This window comes from Nyctibius grandis, chromosome 7, assembly GCF_013368605.1.
Source record: "Nyctibius grandis isolate bNycGra1 chromosome 7, bNycGra1.pri, whole genome shotgun sequence".
NCBI classification, from domain to species: Eukaryota; Metazoa; Chordata; class Aves; order Nyctibiiformes; family Nyctibiidae; genus Nyctibius; species Nyctibius grandis.
This window is the reverse complement of record NC_090664.1, coordinates 5,245,173-5,268,396: the sequence shown is the minus strand read 5'-3', so window position 1 is coordinate 5,268,396 and position 23,224 is coordinate 5,245,173. Positions and strand designations below refer to the sequence as shown.

The following is a 23,224-nucleotide window of genomic DNA, read 5'->3' as shown; positions in this document are numbered from 1 at the left end:
ATGGTTCTTGCCACGAAGGTGCTAACACTCTATCCCTAGCCAATGTGACTGGGTTAAATTGTGCTATTTTTTTTTAATTTTATTTTATTTTTAATTTTTTTTTTTACAGATTGTGCTCTCAACGAGGTGGGGAGCCGCGTTAGTGCTGCTTTCTGTGAGAGGCATTTTGAGGCCTGCCCCGTCAGGAGGTCTTTTGAGGCCTGCCCCGTCAGAAGGCAGCTAATGGGCTTGGTCCTGCAAACCTGTGAGAGTCTGAAGCTTCAGGCTCAGGGCTACCAAATTCAGTGTAAACAGGGCCTAAAGGTTTCTCCCATATTTCCTCTTATCATCTCCCCCTACCCAAAGACAAATGTTGTAACTTTAACATTCTTTTAAATATGACAGCGATAGAATTTTTTAAAAAAAACTATCTACCTATGCCCTACGGGTTGGACCCTTCAGGTTAGGTGTTGACACTGAAAATTAGGTCTTACAGGTAACGCGCAAACCCATTAAGAGTCACCATGCTGGAGGGCGGTGGTTGAGACAGCCAGCCTTTCACTGAAGACTGCGTTTCCAACAGAAATCCTACCACAACTGCCATTTTCTGTATATTTGCAGGGACGTGGTGGGCAGGGCCCGAAGCTGCTTGTAGTTTTACATCAAGACTTTCTAAGTGTACACCAGCACTTTAGGTTTCTCTCACACAAATACCATTTTGAACATGTAGCCTCCCACTTGGTAGTACAAACAATCTTTTAACATACTGTGCTTTGCACACAAACATTCATCGTTTTAAGGACATTAAAGTGAAGCCAGAAGTGCTTATACCTTGTGTATACATACATATATACATACAGAAGTATATACATATATATATATGTATATCCCTTGTATAAAGTTGTTTCCCAGCAATGCACAGTTGCTGTGCATCGGGGACAAGTCTTAGCATTGTACATGCAAAAGAGTACAAATATGCTTAGATGGACCTCGGATCCGAGCAACTTGGATCCAAATCCCAGGGCTTTTCTGGTCTTGCTTAAAATGGCAATTTTCTGTTGAGGGCACTATTTGAATTTAACTGGTTAACAGATATTCTAGCCTGAATGTAATCAACCCACTTACCCTTAATTCAAACCCTAACTTGTTACAGGTGAATGGTACCAACCACAAACAGACTTTTTTAGAGGCTCGCACAAATGTCTTTGGTCTATGTGTCTATTCATTTTAAGGTACAAAATAATAATAATTATTATAATAATAAAAATAGCTATTTTGTGTGCTGTAGCAGTTCTTGTATAGCTCACAATAAGTGCAGCTCTCAACCCCTCCCACACCCAACCACCCTCCCTTGCAAATATTTGTTAAATAAGGATTAGACAGGTCAAACACCATTGTAGTGCAAATAGTAAACGATTAAAAATTTTTTTTTACAAAATATAGAAATGTTTGGCTCCAGTAACTGGACAAACATGTTCCTTTCAAGTATCTCTCACTGAAGAATTTTTTTTAAAACAAGTTACTTCCATTTAAAAAAAGTCTTTCTGTTTTTTTTTTTCTTTCTCTTGCAGGTAAACAGTTTCAAACCAACTAGGTTGCATAGTTCTAACGTTGTAAGCACCTTTACAAAATGTAACTTTTATTCTTTCATTCGTTCTTTTTTTAAATTCTGTTTTTTTCTTCATTTTTCTTTTTTCCTTTTTTCTTTTTTTTTCTGTAAATGTAGTGCAGAAGATGAAGGTGTATACACCTGCACAATATTGTCCCTTTACCAATGTTAAGTATATGTATGTGTATAGTGTCTGTATGTATAGAGATATGTATATAAATACATAGCCATATATATATACACACACAAACACTACACACCTACTCAGTTCCTCAGTAAATTTGGGGGGAAAGTGCCAGTGAATGTAGTGTTCATACACATGGCTTTTCAAGGAATTTCAATGACATTTTGGACTTAGTCCAAATTGCTGCAGGTTAGATGAGCTGCTACCATGGCTTGAACTGATGGGTAACTAAGGGAGAGAACATAACTCCCCTAGTAATAACTAATGTTTAATATACTATGTAATAAGATAAGGAGCATACTGAAAGGAAGGGGAAATCCCCAACCCATACCGCCATTCAGACGTATCTCATTCAAGCCCGGGTTCATGAAGCTTTCTTCCTTTTTATAGCTGAAGTCTTTTCTGATCCTCCATAAGTCTTTTTTTTTTTTTTCTGTTTTCTGCCTCTCTTTTGTTTTTGCTTTTATTTCCGATGATTTTTTTTCATTCAAAAAAGGTTAAACCGTGTTTGGTCTTTCCTCTTCTTGGGCTTTTGATACATTTTCTTCTCAACTTAACTAGAAGGTTCTTGCGCACACATGCGTCTATGAACAGCCACACTCCTCCACAATCATATTCTGTATGTCTTTCTTAATGATGTTCTGGCCATCGTCGTAGTAGAGCATGGACATGGGCCGCAACTTGGTGGGCACGCAACATGACTTGAGGTTGGCAAAGGGGCTATGGCCCCGCATGCGGTAATGGTTGATGACTGTGGAGTGGAAAGATAACGATGAACCAGATGTGCCTGCTATATGGCTGGGGCACTCTCCTTCGCAGTAGTTGGCATGATAACCTGTAGGTGCAATGATCCAGTCACTCCATCCTATGTCCTTGAAGCTGACAAAGAACTGCTTCTTGCAGCAGATGTTGACTTTGCCATCACACTCCAGGCCTCGTCTCCGCCGCCTGTGCTGGCGGTCCTCTGAATGCCGGGCAAGCATCATCAGGAAGGGCCGATGTGATTGCTCCTTCTCCTCTTCTCCTGTGAGTTCTCCAGCTTCCTTTTCTTTCCCTTCCCCATCATCGTCCTTTTTCTTTTTCTTGCCCAGTAGCACCAGGCTGGCTCCAGTCTCTTGGCACAGGTCACAGGCAATCCGCACATCCAAAGAGCTCTTGCCTTGGTCCAGGAGTCTCTGGACGCTGCTGGAGACAGGAAAGATGTGCCAAGTGCTCTTACGGGTGTCCACTGCCTTTTCCGAAATCAAAGTCTCACTCCTTTCACCTTTCAGCCCCCCGTCCTCCATGTCTTCTGCTCCTTCAGAGTTGCCTTTTGGCTGCCGCTGCTGTTGAAAAAGGCGGATGGTGACTTTTGTCCTGCTCCGGTTGGCCTTGGAGACCTTCAGGAAGAGCCACACTTCAGCGTGTTCCACCACCGATAATTCACTGCCTTCCTTGGAAATCTCAAAGTGCAACATTTTCTTGGCTGTGCCTGATTTGGTAAATGGAAATAGACAGGAAGAACTTGTTAGTATGTCTGCTTGCATTTTGTTAGAGAGAATTCTGTTACTGTCGCCACAGTCATGAAGTTCCCTAGGTTTCCTACTTGGCTTTTTACATTTTTATAATTCTTCTGTTCTAACCTTCCTTCACCTCATCCCCTCCTCAGTTTGTTTTTGGTGAAAGTTCTCTCTTTAGAAAAGTACTTCTTTGCCTGTTGTTTTCCAGCATCATATTTTAACCAAAGCATTTTTTAATAGTAATGATATAGTCATTTATGTAAAGCATCTCATGGCAAATAAGCATCAGTAGCTGCTAGGAGTTCATTTGCTTAAACTGTCTTTGTGATCACTGTTAGCTGAAAGGCAAAAATGCTTTTGTGACGACAGTCCATGACTATATGTACCGTACGCATGCAAACCTGCGCCTAATAGCTAAAGTTAGGGGGTGAGTTCCAGCCCTGCCAATTCTTTGGCAATACTTTGGAAATTACGTGGGAACAAGGTCTGCCCTCTCTCCCTCTGCAAAATGCCATTCTTCATATGCATCTTAAAATGAATTGTAAATGTCAGTTGTTTCAGAAACAAAGAAATACTAAAATATAAGCCTCGGCTTTGAGAGGTTTGCAGTTATGTTGTAAAGAATTGCAGAATTTCAGCAGGCAGACTGTTCATCCTGTGAGATGTTAGCTGTAGATCCTGTTCTTAATTTAACACACTGTACTTGCTGTGATTATAGTAATGGTGAATACACTGAGAGATGAGCTAAAGAACTGTATAATTATGGGGATGGTTCTCTGGCATAATTGTATCAACTTGCTGAGATGTCATGATGATGATTATGATGGTGAGGGGGTTTTTCTCTGATACAGAGCTCATAGCACTGGCAGAAGTTGGAATGAATAATGAGGGCTGTTTAATGATTTGATCACTAGAGCATGAAAAAGTTCAGAGAGAATGAATTAGCTGGGGGGGGTGGTGGTGGTATTATTTTTTTGAGAGGTACTTTTCTATTTTCTTGACAAAAGAAAAAGCCATGTTGACATCTTTTGTTCTTTCTCAGCATGGAGGCCAGGATGGACTGGGGTCACAGGTTTGAAAGGCACAGATATCTGATCTTAGTGAGGCAGAAACAGTATTCATAATTATCAGTTTGTCATTGATATTATTCTTGAGCTACCCATGGTTGTTGACCTGATTCTCTGTGGTCCTGCTTGTCAGGGAACCAGAACTTTGTGCCCTAAAAAGGGCAAGTGGTGACCAAAACTGAAGTGGTTGGATGCATACAGGAAAAATTGCTCTCGTGGCAGCAAGGCGCTCCTCCTTGCTTCCCGTTGCCACTGAACTCCACTAGTGCAGGCTCCCTGACCATCTCCCTGCTCCCTCCTTCTCAGGTGAAACAGAAGTGGGGCAAAGCCACGAGAGACATCTGTCTTGTATTCACTTGCAAATTCAAGAGTTCCTGGTTTCTAAAATCTGTGGGCAGGCTGTGCTGCCCTTTGAGCTACCTGTTGCTTTCCTTCTCTCTGAAGTCCTGGCACTGACACATTCGGCTTTCCCTGGTGGCATTCCCAGGTCAAAGAGACAGACATTGCTGAATTACAGTGGCCAAAGGGCACAGCGTTTTGTTGTTGTTTTTCCCTCTAAGAGAGAGTGTGAAACTGTAGACTTTAACTGTCACTGTGATAGGGAAACACATGGCTTGTGTGAACTGCTTCTCATAGAGTTTGCTGATGCCAGTCTCCAAAGTGAGTTACATTAATTTCTCAGGGAGCTACATGAACCAGTGGGACTGTGCCTAAGAAAAGGAAGTGGCTTATAGAAAAGACACAGCAAGTTGACCAGTACTGCAAGGCATGATGGAGTTACTATTCTGCTATTATTTTTTAAATAAGATTCATTCAATAATGACTGAAAGTTCATTAGTCAGCTTTTACTAGAAATGAAACTATGGCAAAGCTGCCAGCTGTGTTGGAGCAGAGGGCAGGTGATAGGCATTAATCCCACTCCTGCCCAGCAATGTGCTCATTCAGAGCATGAGGAGATGTACAATGACATTCCTCCAGTCCAAAGGAAGTCTGGTCCAGGAGGCTGGTTGCCTTCCATGTAGGGATGTTATAAAGAGCATTCTTTATCGGAATGAATACTTCTAAGGCCTGCAAGAACCATCCATCCAGCCTATGGCTTCATCCCCCTCTGAGTCTCTCTCCGAAAGCAAGCTTCTAACTTTAGCTTATCCCTTTCCTTGGCACAGTCCCAATAAACCCTTTCTGAGGGGAACCTGGACTTCAGGGGACCTGCCAGGAGTGGGTTACTGCCTCCAAGACTCTCCATCCAACCCCTTCTGCTTGCTCTCCCTACCCAGGGAAACCTTTTGGGGGAAAAAGTTGGTTTAGAGCAAGCTGCAGAAATTGTTCTGGCACCAGCAGCCTCTTCCCAGTTGCTTGCTTTCCCCAGAGCTCGCAGGCTGGTGCAGGGAATAGGCATATATTGCTGTGAAGTGCAAAACCGATTCTGTGTTCCTGAGGTACCAAGCTGGGCACAGAAAGCAGTTCTGGTGCTAGGCAGCATCCTGTGCATGAGCAGGTCAGCTGTGCTGGACATGAACACGGAAAACCGTCCGCACAGTTATGTGCTCTGGAGAGAGCAGCCAGGGCGTGCAGACCTGGCTCAGCAGGGGAAGAAGCTGTATGGCCCATCTGAGCAGGAAAGTCAGACAGCCTTGGGTTACAGAATAACCTAGTGCTGTTAAGGGCTAGTGCATGATATTTCACATTCTGTTATTTCCACGCTAGTGGGAGTTGAAAATAGTTACAAAGTGACATATCTCCAACAGTAAATATTCATATTACCTTATGCACTGGCCACAAGTGTAGCAATGCAACCAGTCTTTTTGACAGATATTACTTGAAAGAAACAGGACCTCAAGACCTCTTTAAATTAGTTTGTCATATGCTCCTGTATGTGTGAAAGTTGAATTCTTCCTCATTACTAAAAATAATAGACTAGTATGGTGAAAGTACCTGAGCACTTGCTTTTTCTTCACTTGAGGAAAGTGAGCTTGAGCAAGGTAGCACAAGACATGTCCTTACACAGGGATAACAGCCTCCCTGTAGGTTGTTAGCTAAATAACACCCTCTCTGGATGTGGGTAGCTACATTTTTTCACACACGAATGGTCAATTCAGTTTCTAAAGAAAAAAGATGCAGGAGGCTTATATGAGCCTAATATTTCTGGACAAAACTAAATCCTGAGTTCTCAAACCTGTGTAGCTAATAAAAGGTTTTATAGTAATTAAAGAAATCTTTTCCTTTCACAGGTCTTTTTAGAAAGAGACTGGGAATGGTGCAAAGTTGGGGATAAAAAGCATGCTTTCACATTAGGAAAAAAACGAAGCTTTTCTGAATTCTTTCCACATTCACAACTAGTTTGTTACGATCACACAGCACAAATGGTATGAATCCTGCAGTCTTTACGAGGTCAGTATGCTCAGACAAGCTCATTTTGAAATCAGAGTTTGGCCTGTGCTAAAAGTGAATTGAGATCTCTGGATCGGGCTTATTGTGATTACACATTCACTTTATAACAGGATCTTTATTTCCAAAAGGTTTGGTGCTACAATAAAATAAATTCTTCAAGTGTTCTGAGGCAAAAAAAAAAATCACTGTATTTCATTTAGTGCTTAGGGATTTAGCAGTCTTTCCTTTTTGGTCTGAGTTAATGACCAGGTTCAAAGCTTTGGAAATATACACTGTTCATCTAACTGAAAGGAAAAAGGAGACCTTCCTGAAAGTTGGGGATGGTATCACTTCCATAATTACACTTTGTTTATCCTCTTGTCCTGCCTTTTCATCTGCCACAGCTGATTTGCAAGGGTCTTTTTCTATTTCTAATCATCCTGCTCCTCCTGCCTGACTCACGCAGAAGGACCCGCAGCCCAACAGCGGTAATGCCTTCATCACTTCCATGCTCATATAAACGGCGATGTCAACAGCCTGGATTGTTATCATAGCAGAAAGCAGCTGAAAAAGGAGACAAGGGATTACTTTGGGCCCCCTTTGCTTTTCCTCGTCTCCCCTTCCCAAAGCCTTGCAGAGGCCACCTCTCTGCTTTACTGCTGAGCAAAGTCCCTTCCAGGAAGACGGCTGTGATGCCGAGGGAGCAGTCTAGCAGCACAAGTGACACTGGGAAACGCTGAGAGAAATGGTTAAAAATACAAGCCCTAAGAAGTAGTGCATATATGGTAAAAGGTTTAATGGAAGGAGTTACTGAATGGAAAGAAAGTGTAGCATCAGTATATATAGCATGAGAGTTTGCTCGTATCTGTTTTTCTCTTCAGTGATGCCTGCACACCTTTTTAGGAGCGAAACCTGAACATGCAAGTGGAGGGGTGCCTGCACAGGTACCTCCTCTCCACCTCTGGAAGGGCTGTTCAGGGCTCACGTGCGGGACTCTGCAGTCGGTACTCGCTCCCAAGCGGCGCTTGGTGATGGGCACAGCGCAGGAGAGTGTGGAGGGATTGGCAGAGCCCTTGGGGGCTCAGGCGGCTCATTTATTTGCAATTTGCAGCGGGATTCAAGATTGGGCCCTGTTAGTTCAAGTTATATACATATACTAGGTAGGGTCTAAGCTATACCATTAAGAGGATCTTTTTTTGAGTAAAATGCCAAGATACTTGAAGTTACCTTTTTTTTTCTCCAACCATATGCTGTTAAAATGATTAAGGCTGTTTTTTTTTCATTATGAAAGTGATTATCCTTTCTGACATTATAATGTGACCTATTCTTAATTTCTCTTAATACACAGAACTTAAATTTTCCTTTGAAAAATGCTCACTGCGTAAGAAGGTGCTGTTACTTTAAATTTCCATGCTTTGCTGCTGCTTAATTTTGAACCGTTTTTACGTTATACTGTAAGTGAACTGTTTTTCCATACAAAGCAAGCTTTTTTTTCCTTTTTTAGTTGCTAACTTTACTACTCCCTATGTTTAGATTTGGGGGAATTTGTACTGCGTGCCAATCTGTAATTACATTCAAAAGCATCCTTCTCTTCACTTCTTATTTCCGTTCCCCAGGAGACAGAAAAAAATAGGTTACTAGAAAGGTTCCTCTAAAGAGAGTGACGAGAAGAGCTTGGTTATTGAGAGATAATTGCTTAAAATGTTTACTAATGAGTGACCACTAGAGTTAGATGAATTGTTCACAGTGTAGAAATTTATTCAGTGAATTTAGCACTGTTATCATCTGGCAATTATCCCCTAGGCAGATTGATTATTACAAATGTGTTATTACCACAATTAGACAGCAGCCGTTTCTGTGAATGCATTTCAGCCTATGGATCGCTGGCAAATGATTTATTCTAACTATTCATCACCCCTCGTATGTGACTGGTCATCCAGGTTGCATACTTTCGTTCCTGCTCCCTGCCTGACTGTTTCCTCTTACAAAGGGAGGAGCAGTTGTGACACAAATAACAAACGCCTTATCTTTATGTTCACGTACCCTTTGCTGCCAGTAAAAGGAGATTTTTGTGGTAAGAAAAAATATAAACCAAAAAAGAAAGCCAGGAAAAAAACTATTCCCCAAGCATTCGCAGGGGGAAAAGCAGCAGCAACCGTATTTAAATACCTTTTCTTGAAAAGTTAAACCAAAGGGGCATTGACAAGGTCATTCAGAATGTGAAATAATTCAGTTCTGGTGAACCTTGACTCTCCTCTGCGATTTTGTCAGGAGGAAAGCACTTTACATCCACAGCCTAGAGTTCTTTCCAAATTGAAAGCCCATCCCCCACATGGCTTTAAATATTTAGAAACAAAAAAGGTGTTTGTTTGGTTGGAGTTTTTTGTTACTTGATTTTTGCATTTACGTCTAAAACAGCTCAAGCAAAGTTTAGGGTCACTTGCACCAATAACATATTTCAAGGTAAAAGCAAGACCAAGTCTTTGTCTTTCATAAAAGAGAGAGTATTTTTTTTTTACATATTTGTAATAATTTGTTGTAAATTGTAAAATCAAGTGGATCAGAAGCTACCAGTCTGTTTTCATTACAATGTTTAATTTCTATACACTGAGGCCCAAATCCCAAACCCACTAAAATGAATAGCAAAATTTCCAATTGCTTCCAGTAGACTGAGCTTCAATCCTAAATCAATCTTGCAAAGCTCTGTTGCATTAAATGAGATTGTCTTTTCATACCCATATAGACATATCTAAATATAAGTACTTCTCAGCATGAATCATTTACACATATGCAGCGTAGATACCTCCTGCACACAGGAGAGCACATGAATGCACATACTTATCTGCGGGAACCTATTCATATTACAATGGTGGGTAGATAAGCGTGTACCTGTACATAGGGACATACGTGTGCTTATACACACATACAGGCAAATGCATATTCTGATATTCCCAACTGCATTTGCATACAAAACCGCATGCACGACTACACACAGAGATGGACACCTACAGTAATTTCCTCTCTCTCTCTCTGGTATCTTTTTCTAAACTGGTTCCCACCTTCTCAGATTCGTCTGTGCTTTCTCAAGTTGTTCTCAAACCAACCAGCGTCCCTCAATTCTCACATTTTGTTACAATGAACCAGATTAATACAGAATGTCTTTCTTCTTCTGGAAGTAACTTGCTTTCATTTGCTAAACTTGAAATCTTTGAGATAGTATGCCAAAGCAAAAAAAAAAAAAAAAAAAAATCAAGGGGAAATAGGCTCATTTTCTAAAAGCCAAGGAGACTGCATTAAAAAAAAAAATATGTGAGAAAATCAGCTCAGATGATGATTCACAGTCACATTTCTCAGTATCTTGTAAAAAATAATAATGGTAATTTCTGGTCTCTCTAGATTTCCAGAACTTCCAGCATCCATCAGTTTATCTTTTTCCCCTTTGCCTTTGCCTGTTTCCTTCCTGCATTTTTTTACTTGCAGTCTTCCACTCCGGTGCATCTCTGCCTTTTAAATAAACTAGAAGAGAGAAACAAGAGCTCCACTCAGAGAAGCTACAGATAAGCATAAAGATCTCTGGGATTCAGGATCCAGTGAGGTAGAACAGGAGCTTGAAGGAAGGTTGCCTTGCGTGGAGCAAAAAGCCTTTGGAGTGTGCCCTCTCGTGGCCATACCGTATTCAGCACGGGTATCTGTGCCATTAAATACATTTGCTTTCAAGAGAAAATTGTTGAAATGATTTAAAGAGGTGTAAGCGACCCATCCTTTTTGTCCCTCCTGAACTGCCAGCCGGGATGTATAGGAGTAGGTATCTTCCTAGGAAAAGGCATGAGTGTGTACACAGGTGTATCTGCACATGAAAGCAGGCATGACATGATAGAGTCCGTTCACCTTGAATTCAGTATGAAGTGACACAAAAAGGCAGAAGCAGTCTAAACAGTTGTCAGACTTCTCATTTTTTTTTCCTGACAGTTCTCCTAACAATAAGCCTTTGGATTTCAGTATTTCCATCCCGTAATTCCTATCACCTTCTCGGGGGCTGATGCTAGCAACCCATTTCATTGGTAGTTTAGTTGCCAGGATCGAATTCACTTGGCAAAATCCCAGGTCTGCCTAATAAGCTATCTACTTAAAATAATGAAAGAGCTAGTAGCCAACCATATTTTATGAGCATTGGGTATGTCAGTTATAGAACCTGTTGGATTTGCTTGTCACAAAATTATATGACCCCTCTCCTCAAAAGACTATTTTTAAGACCTTGAAGTAACCCACAGAGCTCTGGCACAGCTACCCTCATAGCAGAACTAATCGAGGTTAGTAATTTTAGTTTGATATGCAAGTAGAAAATAATTTTCGTGTTTTACTTGTAAGAGTGCCAAAGGACAGTAGGGTGCATTTGTAAACTTTTGCCCAACACTCATGGTCATTAGTTTTGCAAAGATCTGCCTGGATTTGTTAGCTGTGAAAACTACCTGCCAACTGTTTTGCTGATTTCCTGGACATAACTACACCTGTGCTTCAGACAAGTTCACTGCATTTAGTTTCCCCTCTAATTGTCTGAAGCCTGTGCTCGAAGGCTGTGCTCATTTGAATTTTGGTCTGTTTTAGAAAATAGCAGTCTCAAGCCAGAGCCACATGCACAGGGCACTGTTTGTTCATTCACTCCATTTCATTGTATGTCTGAGGATACAGCTGATGAAAGATGGAAATACTACTTTTTTATGAAGGCAAGTAGTAAATGTGACTTCTGAAAGGTAGGGGGAATGGCTGGTTTATGTTAAGTCATACCCAAAGGACCAAAAAGCCTAAAGTCTTATTTCTCTTTCCACAGACCTTTACTTGATACAATGTGAGATGTTTCCATTCATTTTCATTGATTTCCTATTGCCCTCTTTCAAGACAGAGCAAGTTTCACATTAAAAGCAGGAAGAACATTAACCTGACTGTGAGAGGAACATGTTTATTCTCCTGCTTGGTGTTTTAAACTTATCCATACTCTTCCCAGTTCCCACGGAGTGAAAAGTGGGGACTGTCTATGTGGCTATATTCTATTCCTGTCTTTTTAACTCCTACTTCCTATATGACATGTCACTTGCTTTCTTTTTACCTCACTTTCCTCAACAGGAAAAATAATACTGCTTTAATATTTGACATGCAATATTGCTGGTGTGTGAGTGGAAGAGATCCCAGGTAGCGTTTACTTAAGTTGTTGCAGCATTGGCACCTGTAAAGTGTGGTAGATCCCCTGATGTTAGCAAGACACCAAATATGAATGGCTATAGATGAAAAATATGTTTTAGCAGTCTGAAGTTACTCCACAGAGTGGGATTATCATTTCCATTATAAGCCCAAACCCTAGAGCTCGGTTTCTAGGTTGCTAATTGCTCCTCCCAAATCAAAGCCTAGCAGGTATCGGAAAAAGGGCTGGAACAGCTCTCCTGCCTTGGCTTCCAGGATGGGCTTAGCGTGAAGGTGGAGAACAGCAGCGTGGAAGAAAGGCATGGGAACACAGCGGATGCCCCCATCCTTCAGCTGCACAACTCCATAGCATAAGTCTTCTTAAATTAATTTGGCTAGCAGTGGTAGGACAATGCTATGTAAATCAAACTGAGTGACGTGTTAGTGTTGGGTAGTCGGTGGCGGGGGGGACCGGTGGCTGGACTATTGGCCAGCGTGTGGGCAGTGGCACGATTTTCGCTGCTCACGTGACCCCGAGAGCCAATGGCTTCAGGAGCCGCCGTTGGAGGGTGTCGTACTGAGCAGGCATATATCAAATTCCAAATTCCTTTGTGTCAGAGCTCAGGAGAGACAATAATGTGTTTACAAATGATTGGGACTCACACAGTGACGAGAAACCACTGCTCATGCCTTATGTGTTTCGCTGTGCTCAGAGTGAGCTGCTGAAAACCAGGTGGGGAATCCGACTCATAGATAGCTTAGAGATTTCCTTGCTTTTAAAAACTCACTTCTAAACTAACGTTGAGCCGCCCCTGCTTCTAATGACCGCTGGCATTGACACCTTCTGCCTGCTCTCTGAAGTGGAGGGGGCAGAAAAAATGAAAAGCCTGTGCTTTCGTACTAAAAGAACTGATAATGTGTATATTGACAAGGACTGTAAAGGAGAGGGCTCTCTGTACAGTTGGAAATCGGACAGCCAGCAGGAATGTCTGCTCTTAAAAGCATGCACACTTCTTGTGTATGGCTTCCCTGCAAACAGAACATCTGAGTCAACAGGTTTTCAGGACTGGAAACTCTGAGTGTTGTCTTAATTGTTTATACTGCTGCAGCAAACTTTTAAACAAAAATGCTTGGAGTTCCTTTGCATACTTTGCCTACCATATGCTGTACCAAACAAAACAATGACATTCTTTTAAAACCGTCTTGGCAACAGGAAAAATGCTTTGGCTAGACAACATCATAAAAAGTTGCTGTTAGTTAGATGATAGAGTTATTGCAAGATACTGCTATTGATGCATATATAAACATACTCACATACACTAACAGATATATGTGCACATAAATATACATTGAATTAAAAGGGGTTCTGGTCCAATTCGTGTAGGAACAAGACAGTAAAGTACAACTTTAGAGCTGTTTCCTATAGGCAGTTGATGTGAGCCTTAAGCCATTACTTAGTAAATATCTATATTCTGAGCTCTTACTGTATAAGAGTAAGGCAAAACAGCACTGTGAAAGAGTTCAGAATACACCCTACCAAGGTTGCATTTTTTTGGCAGGAGTGTTTTAGGAACAGAATCTTTTTTTTTCCAGTATGCAGAAGTCTGCATTACAAATTGGATCAGCTACAGCAACTTGTCCGGTTCTATTGAAGTCATCTGACAGTCCCTGCAACTCTTTATTGCCGAAGATGCTGTGTTAAATTAAAAAAAAAACGCAAAAAAACCCCTCTCACTTCTAAAGGTTAAAGCTGCTTCATCTGATTTTGTACCTTCCACTGTAATTTTTACATGAAAGGGTTGTTTTTCAAGTAGTTTGCAGCTCACTTTCTGTCTTGATAAACTCCCCAAAAGGCTTCAGCCCTTTTTCTTTCACCATCAGCTCTGCGATCCAGCACTTTACTGCAAGTACTCTGGCTTCACAGGCACAGTTTGGAGGACCCCGCTGCAGCCTGACTTTCTGCTCAAGTTTGGTTAGAGAGCTTCCTCCCTGTGTGGCTGTCTGTGCTTAGCAAGTGTAATCTGTAGCCAAGACTAAGTCAAAAAAATCAAATTCCTTCAGAGTCCTGTCCCCCCCATCCCATTCCTCCTTCTCCCTTCCCCCAAGTCTCATCCTACAACCTTGCAGAAAACATTAGTGCTGAGGAGAAGAAAATAAGTTAATTGCAGTTCTGGCACAAAGGATATTTTACAGTTTTGTTTTTCAAGCACTCACCTGATTCCGCAAAAGTGATGATTTCTGAGGTTTGCTCCACAACTTCATTCATTTCAGCTCTTCTTCCAACATCATCCTCTATTTCCACATAACCATCCTCTCCCACCTTTCCCACATGGAGTTTCTTGATAGCATTTAAAAGTGCTGCCTTGGGCACCGGCTGGGTGATATTAGGTCTGTCCCTCAAGTGCAACATGTTCAGTATGTGCTTCTTTACTGCTTCCACCATCTCAGGCTGTGAGCTGGGCACATCCTTTGAGAGCGTGGCGAGGGCACATGATGGGCAGTCAGTGACTGAACTGTGCCCCTCGGATCCTGGGGTTGGGGAACTCCTCACTATAATCCAGCAAAGCACCAACAAAAATCCTCTCTTCCAAAGCAAAGGCATCCTGGCAGCAAAAGTTGTTGTGATTCCTTTTTTAAAAGGCCCTGCTTTTCCTCCCCCTTCACGCACAGTTTTTTTGGGGCTGGTTTGGTTTGTTTGTTTGTTTGTTTGTTTTTCCTTCTCTTCAGCAAATTCTCTGGAACAAGAACCAAAAGTTTTCTGTGAAGTTTTGTTTGCAGGTTGCCTCTCTGAATGCAATAAGTGCTGTAGATGTTTGTGGCTGTCAGGGAGAAGAGTTCTGACTCTGTCTCAGAGTAGGAGAGAGACACAGAGAGAGGGAGGGAGAGAGAGAGGACGGATTGGCCTAAAGTGAGTGAGTGAATGAGAGAGGGAGGGAGTTTTGTCTGTGAGTAAAGGCTATGATTAGGAAGGGGGAGGAACAGGCAGGCTGGCTTCCTTATGCTCATTGCTCCCCTAACACACACCTCTCTTCAAATATCACTACTCGTGGTTTCTGCCCTCCCCCCTTTCTAAAATCTCTTTTCATTCCTGTAAATTTACTCTTTTTTTTTCTTTTTTTCCTGTCTCTGTTTGACCCTCCTGGCTCTCCCCTGGCTGTCATTCCCCTTTCCCTTTTTTTTCCCCTTTCTTTTTTTTTTTTTGTTTTGTTTGTTTTTTTTTTTCCTTCAACAGTATCACTGGCTTAACTAAACAGAGGAAACATGAATGAATGAAAAGAGCGAAACCTTTTATTAACGAGCACCTTGCTCTTGGTCCTGCCTGCTATTGTTAGGGATAGCAGGAGATGTTAAACAGCTTGTGAAAGAGATGGGGATGAGGGCAGTGGCTCCGAATATTTTGGGCAGAACATTATTCTGCCTTGAGTAGAGGAGAAAAGATCTTTTCTGCTCACTTCTAAATGCTGGAGGTTATCAACACTGGCAAGAGATCTGACGGGAGCAAAATAACACTGTTGTTTGGAGGGCTATATAATACATGATACGCTCTCCAGCTGCAATATGCGGTCAGGCACTGACAGCCTAAGCAGGAGTTGGTACGGCACATATCTGTGACATGCTAACGTAGTGCCCTCGCACCAGAAATGTCCCTACTTCTATGCTAGTCTGTGCCTAGAAGTTTTCAGGCAGATATATTTAGGTTTGGGGTTAATCAAGTAACGTCTGAAAAATGCTTTGAAGGTGAAAAGTGTTACATGTCATCTGGCCAAATCATACTTGCTCTTGACTCAGGCAAATCCCTCATCGATGCCAATAATAATTCTGTCTGAGTGAAGGCTGAGTAAGATCTTCTACGTTTGGCCCACTGTTATTAGAACGCACTTTTTGTTTCATTCATTTAAACCACACAGAGCAATCATAATATTAGAATAAGTTGTTGGGAGTGAAATGCAATCTAAAACACTGCTAGGAGCCGGAGTTTCAACCAATGTTGGTAGACACTTGCCAGTTTATGTCCGTGAGGGTTTTGCTCTGCAGTGAAAATGCATTCCCTGTGTCACCGCTGTGGCTTCCCATTGCCTTTACGTTCTGTAGCCTCTCCGTTCTGTGTCTTACCTAGCAAAGGTGAAGTTAGCAAACTCCCTCACATTTGAACTTGGTAATGGAAAATGAGAAAATTACAGCTGATAGACTCTAACTTTTGAGGTTCTTCCCCTCCAGACTTTAACTTGTACAGATTTTCTTAGAACAGATTCTGCTTGTTTAGTATTTACCCTTTCTTTTCCTTCCTTTCATTCTCTCTGTTGCACACCTCTGTCTTCTCAGGTGTGCTTACCTCCTACCCAGCAAATATTCCACTTTCACTGTATAACCATCAACCATTGTATTTTAGTGAAAAGGAGTAATTTATAAATATAAACATTGTAAGGTCTCTAATTTCCATGAGATGACTACAGGCACATGGTCTGAGAGACAGGCAAGGAATAAGAGTAAATGAAACATACAGAAGTAATTGAACAATCAACCAAAGTTTTACAAATGTTATATATTGCAAGTCTTTTTTAATTAAGCTCTTTTATAAGTCTTTCACTGTTATAAGGCATCCACAGTACACCCTCATCTGTGTTTTACTGACCTCAGTTGCTGTACTGTTATATACTGTTACACTTACAGGTCTGTCAGCATTATAAACCCTGCAGCCATTCTTATAAACACATCTTTGTAACACAAACCTCGCTGTAATACATCTAAATTTCTTGGATCTTGTGAACAGCCCAAAGTCTGTTGTAATTACATGAAGTCTGAAAGTCAGCTTGAAATAGATCTAAAAGTTTAATTGGATGAAAAAATAATTTCAGATGAAAATATGCATTCATGATTAGATGTACTAACAGATGACATAATTAAAGGGGTTATTTATAGTTCTAATATAGCACCTATCCCAAGAGTGTCTGATGAAAAGTAAGGGATAGGCATAAATCAATATAAAATACAGATAATTATATTTGGGTTCTTGCTGTGGGGTATACGTTGCTTACCATATATAACAGGTACACTTATCACAGACAATCTCTATTACATATAGGTATAGCATATTTTACTTGCATGCCATGCTGATGACAGATTTAACATTAAAGCATAACTTTCTAAAAACCACTGTTTTCTAAAAGCGAGTCTGCTGATACCACTGATACATCGTTCATTTGTACTTACATACATACATATATACACGTACAAAAATACACAGTGTTTGTATAAATATAGAGATGGTGGTTCAGACTCTTCCTGTAAAACTACCTGAGCTGCAAAGCTCTGTATATGCATCCATTCAGTATAGCCCTAACAGTATGCAACAGCATGCACAGGAATTAAAAAGTTTCAGTTTTAAAAGAAGAAAAGCTGATTGAAAGTTTTACCTCTCTAGTCCTGACTCTCAGAAGGAGACTGCTGTATTGTGCATTAAGAACTGCTGAAGTTCCCTCTTTGTGGTATTTATAATGCGAAGCTTTATACTGTACTTCTCATGTGTACACTCACATGTAACGTCTGTCAAAAGTAAGTGGGCCGGATCGCTGGGCTGGATTGGTTAATCCTGTTACATCAGCAATTGACTGTTTTTCCTGTATGAGACATACTTCTGGTAATTATCTAATGGAAACTCCTAATTGTCTAGCATGACAAAATATCGTGGATTCAACTTGTAGTGGTGATCTCTGTATCCATTTAAAGAACAGAACTTAAAATCAGACTGAAAGCAAACATTATGAGTCAGGAAGACACACTCTAACTTGTTTTATTGCATAGCTAGATATAGATATTATTAGATGTAGATATCACTGATTTAGTTCAAATACAGTATTTGCCAGATACTTAATTACCAGTTTGCAAATTGTTTTCTTCTTCTTTCATACTTAAGGATATACCAGATAATCTATTTGCAAATTTGGATTCTTTTCAAATTCAGGAAAACGCGTTTGATTAAGAATACTTTGGCTGTGGATTAATTTTTTTAATTCAGTCTTTGTATAAGTACATCCTTCTGTTAACTTAGGGATCCCTTTAAAGCTCTTAAAAAATGAATCATATTGCGCCTGTCCAAGTCTCCTGGCTTCTTGACATGCAGATTGCATCACACTATTAAAAACTGTTTAGACATCTAAAAATAAGTTACAATGAACGACAGGTCACATTTTTTGCAAGTGTGGTATGTGGAATAAAATAAAATGCAATTTTCATTTCTGTAGTGAAAATCAGAAATAACTGTATGCCAATTAGGCAGTACAAAAGTAATATATATAAGGTCAAAAGTAAATCCAAAATCCTTCTCCTTTCTTTAACACACATAATAACTGGCTTTATGTGGTACCGTTTATGACAAATGGCATGATCATGCAGTCTTTACTCATTCAAAACACCCACTGATTACCAGAAAATCCCCATCCTTCAGATTTTTTTTTTGGCCTGAATCGTACTTATAATTGTATTTTTATGTCCTGTTGGTAATGTAAGTTTAATCTGTCTTGGAATATGGCTGATCTGGATCAGGGAAGAAAGATTTAAAATTTTCAACTTCCAGTGATACCAGGGAGTCCTTCTAGCAGCATTGATTCCAACTGGTGTGTGTGCTATGTTCACACAACAGGTTTGGTAGAATGAGCAAAAAAATCAAGAGTTAATGGGAAACATATGACCAGATAGGTTGTTTTGTTTCCCAGGTTTAATATGCATATAATAAGTTTTCAGGCTGTAACATGCTGTGGATCGAAGCCTCTCGAAACAGGTTTCAGTAGCTTTACTGCAATCTGATGTTGGTGGTTCCAGTTGTTACAAAGAACAGCTTTTTTTTTTTTTTCCCCCTTTTTTTCTTTCAGGGACAGTGAGAGGCATGCTTGAAGAAACAAACAATGAGCGTGCACGTACCTAGTTATTTGCAGGACCATATTTTTAACAGGGATCCTAAAACTGAGTTTTGGCAAAGGACTTCTTGAGCGTGGAATTTTGTTTTTCTCAGGACCAGTCAGAATTTGGTTTTAACCGGCATCCTAAAACTCTTTGAAATTAGTTACACACTGGTAGTGCAGTGGCTGCTGTAATTTGGCAGCAGACATATGCTCAGCAAGAGATCTTGTACTGCACTGGTTTTACAGAGTGGAAAAATTGCCCTGGAAGTAACGGAGTTATCTTCTCCTTGGACTTGGCGTAGCGCGGTGCTTTCTTCGCAGCTGGTGCGACGCTGCTGGCCATCCCACCCCTACCCATGCAGCACCCAGCCCGCCCGCAGCTTCTCCCACAACGGCAGCGGCTCGGAGAATTCCCCGTGCAAAAGTGTGTGGTCTGTGACAAAAAGAGAAGGCTACCGAGTGAAGCAGAGCAAACTGTATGTGATTTATAGGGCAGGATAACTTCTGAAAGGAGATTAGGAGAAGTGAAAAGCATTATTTATTTCAGAGCATGCTCCTTATTGCCTCGGGGAATTTGTGGATAGCTTTACCAAAGGCCTAATGAAAGCTTTACTCAGTGACTAATTTTTTTTTCACACCTATTTCTCTCTTTATAAATATTTTTTTCCCCACCCCTCCACTTCTTTTCATTTTGTTGAACACAGCAACACCTGCTGGCAGTGGTCCGGGAGTACTGCTGGAAAGACCCACTGATCTAACTCTTCAGACCAGCTGCCATTAAGCACTGCCAAGCCATATTAATGAGCTGCCTCTATTTTTACCCCTTCCTGCCAGAAAGGGCAATTGCTCTTGGGAAAGACTGTAGCTGGTTTTTTTTTTTTTCTTTCTTTCTTTTTTTTTCCTGGCAGCTTCAGAATCCAGATAATCATTGTTCATTTAGTGAAGTTGGGATTTCTGACTTAAATTCTGATACCACTGATTGAGACCACAGAAAACATCAGAGTGATGCTGAGCCTATCTTTCTGGCTCACAGGTGTGTTTTAGTTCCCTGCTGGATCAGAAATAATTAAAGGAATGGGACTGAGAGAGAAAGGTGAGTATTCCAGCAACCTCTTTTTTTCCTAATTGTGGATTTTATCTTGCAACCCATTAAAAAAAAAGTGTCCCAATGCCACTTCATTATTCACCTAGTGGACATTATGTGATTTACTGGCTATTTTGGGGTCCCAAATCGCATATGACAGTGTTTGTACATCTCCATTCCTGCTTTGAGGAGCAGAGAGCAGTCACTAGAAAACACATTGACACAGATTTCTGTGCAAATCAGCTGGAATCTCACTCTGTTGTACCTTATTTTACTGTAATAGCAAGAAAAGGCATGCCAGAAACTTCTAAATATAAGTTTTATGTTTCTGCTTTTATGTAAGTGGACCAATTAAGGCCAGTCTTGCTGTTGCTGCTAACTCTAATGCTTATGTGCTGTTTAGAGGGGTCAGTGGTTTCAGTCATAATCAGTGAACTGGTCAAAAAATAAAGTTCATCTGAGGATAAGAATTTGGTCTAGAAAGTGGGGTAAAGAATAGCTTTCAAGTTCTCGCCTTTTTTTAAATATTAATGGATGACACTTTTTGCAAGGGGCAGGATGAGTATAAATGTTCTGTTTTAAGAGAATCTTATATAAAGTCAATCAGAGTAACAGAAACAAGAATGTTAATTTTCTTTCTAAACTATACCTATGTCTTCTGCCATGTCATTCATTGATCTTTATTCTTGCTAACTCATGGAACAGTGAGCTGTTTCTTTAACAGGGATATTTTAATGTCCATGTTATTTTAGCATATGTGTTGCCATTTTGCACTTAAAAATAAAACCCAGGAGATATGAATACCTAAGCCAGGTGACACAGATCATGTTATTAGTGAGAGATGATATGACACAAATGTGTTCTATAATCAGAACTTGTTCAAAACTTTGCATTTGGGGGAAAACCTACTTACAAAGAGAATTTTCTTGAATTTATAGACAGTATGGAGTTAAGTTCTATCTGTAGAGGGTAGTCCAAAGAACTAAAGTTGTTCACACAGCTTGTTCATTTGACAGGCAATTTTTCAGTGCATTACTGGAAAAGACTTTTTTTTTTTTTCTTGAGAAACAGCTCTGTAATGTGTAAAATGTCTTGAGTGATGCTGTCTTCAAAGATATTTCCAGAGGTTATGATTAGAGTCACATCAATGATTTAAACCAAACAGGGAGGGAGCCTCAGATGACAGATCCTATTTGGTTCCAAGTAGGGTGAAAAATTTATGGCTAAAGTTGGAGCAGCATTTAACATTTATAGGTGAATTAAAGCTATTATTGAAAGGTAGATTCCACTAAATTAATTTGCATGCTGTTGAAAACTTCATCTGTCGCACAAAACATGTGTCAAAATCATTCCTTATGTGATTGTACTTCAATCAGTGGAGTTTTATCAAGGATATATTTGGGCCAGTTGCAAAATAATGGGGAATGGTTTTATTTCTCTGACAAGCCCTGAATTCTCTGTTCTGTGTTTCTTTTACTACAGTTAGTCAAATCACAGCACGCACAACGGTGTAAGTACAGACTCCTGTTATCTTTTAGCTTTCAGGGCCAATTCTCGATGCCACTGAAATTAGTGCTGACTGTGGGAGCAGAAGTCAGTTGAATCAAGCTTTGACTTTGAAGGTTAATATTAACCATTGGTGGATAGAGAGAGAAACAAGAAATCAGGTCTTAGATAAAAGCTGTTCAGATGATTATTCACTGATGTACTTCCCAAAGTAATATTGCCTGTGGATTTTAGAAAGATTTACAACTCTGTTTGCAAGACGAGGGCTGGACCCTCAGCTAATGTAAATTGAGGTAGCTCTCCTGAATTCAGAGACTGGGTTACATCAGTAGAAGGTCTGATCTAACATCTTTTTTTTTTATTATTTAACTTCTACATATTAATGTCTGTTTTTTTGGCTTTTCCTTTTAAAAACAGATCCCGTTTTTTGTATTGTAAGAAAGGTCCGATTTCATCTTGTTTTAGCTCCCTCGATGATGGGGGTACATTTTGCCTATTATGTTTTGATTACTTCTAAATCTGCTGACATGTGGGAGGGAATTGAATGAAGCTTGTAAGCTTGCCACTTTCTTTGAGCTGAACTCAACAAGAGGTTACACTGGCAAACCTTCCAAGGTAGTCATCATGCGCAGGCCATTGGGAAAAGCTGCGGTGTCACATATTGACAGATATTCCCTCTATGTGAGAGTGGTCACCAGCAGACAACTGGCATAAGTGAAATACTGAGGACACCAACAAGTGGCTTAAAAAGGCTATGTTGATCTCGTGCGTTGTTGCTGCTTTGTTCATTGTGAATCCCCCATGGAGCAAATTGCTGTGGAAAAGTAAATACATCCTGCAGTGAAAATGGTAATGGGAAGTCTGACTGCTTACAACTGTTTACTGAATAGAGTATTAGGTGAAGACCCAGGAAATCTGAATTCTCTGGCTCTGCCCTCAACTGCTGGGTGAAAAGACAAGTGCCTCATTTCCCCATCTGTAAAATGGAAAGAATCAAGATCTGTTCTGAGAACTGTGAGCTAGAAATGACAAACAAGTCCTTGCTGCTGTTTGATTTCTCATGACCCTTCGGGATCTGAACGAAAGAAGGCATAGGGGGAGGCAGGGTGCAGGTGAGGGCACAGGCACCAGCTGAGTTTGTCTGATATTGCGTGGAGTGTTGGTGTTTCCCGTGTGTTCTGCCTTTCCTTGGTACCACCTTGGTACCGTCTTGGCATCACCTTTCCTTGCTGTCCTTCAGTGCTCTTTTCTGAGGCACCAGTGAGCTTCTAGGAGAAGCAGTTTCTAGCCTTGCATCACACAGGAGGAGCAGCTGGTGCTCTCCCAGGAGTGAGCATGAACAAGTATATGTGTCTTCGCTGAAAATCTCAGTCCAGCATTTTTGCCAGTAACCACCCAATTCAGAAGCTCCTTGACATGATGTCCAGCTAAAGTACATAATGTGCAGTGAGCAACACCATGCTGTATTCTTACTGCCAGCACTGGTTTTCCTGTTGGTTATTTAAAATAATGTTCGGACTCGTGTCCAATACAAACACAGGTTACCTCTGAGGGATGCGCTGGGATTCAGTGATTATTTTCGGGGAAACACAGGAAATTTCTGAGAGCGCTTCACATATGGGAAGGTGAGGAGAGTAAAATAAATAGTCATCGTTTGTTGATGTAATGAAGCTGCCCCTCTTCCCTACACACACGCGCTGTTTTAACAAGCACTAGAGACGACACGGAGTTTCCAGGTTCGAATGTAAACCTGCTTAAGTTTTGAGAATTTATCTCAGAATTTTCCTCAAATCTGGGGTTGTAATACTTGAGATTTGACTTGGTAGCACTGAGGTTAAACCTTTGGAATGGA

The 23,224-nt window shown here is 40.7% G+C and overlaps 1 protein-coding gene across 2 annotated transcripts; it reads right to left on the bottom strand.

Moving 5' to 3' along the window:
* Nucleotides 1-1,366: 1,366 nt before the first annotated feature.
* INHBA (inhibin subunit beta A) lies at nucleotides 1,367-17,326 on the bottom strand. 2 transcript variants are annotated; one of them, XM_068405213.1, is made up of 3 exons: nucleotides 17,298-17,326; nucleotides 14,098-14,618; nucleotides 1,367-3,243 (listed from the first exon to the last, which is right to left on the bottom strand). In XM_068405213.1, exons 2-3 carry the CDS (start codon nucleotides 14,483-14,485, stop codon nucleotides 2,357-2,359), a joined length of 1,275 nt encoding a protein of 424 aa, XP_068261314.1. In that variant the 5' UTR covers nucleotides 14,486-14,618; nucleotides 17,298-17,326; the 3' UTR covers nucleotides 1,367-2,356. The 2 variants fall into 2 exon arrangements, with proteins under 2 accessions (XP_068261314.1, XP_068261313.1); XM_068405212.1 differs by lacking the exon at nucleotides 17,298-17,326 and having other exon boundaries at nucleotides 14,098-14,682.
* Nucleotides 17,327-23,224: the final 5,898 nt, after the last annotated feature.

Coding starts and splice junctions, on each gene's coding strand:
- INHBA (XM_068405213.1), bottom strand. CDS start 14,485: ATGCCTTTGCTTTGGAAGAGAGGATTTTTGTTGGTGCTTTGCTGGATT. Junction 3,244..14,097: donor CATCACTTTTGCGGAATCAG/GTGAGTGCTTGA, acceptor TTACCAAATCAG/GCACAGCCAAGAAAATGTTG.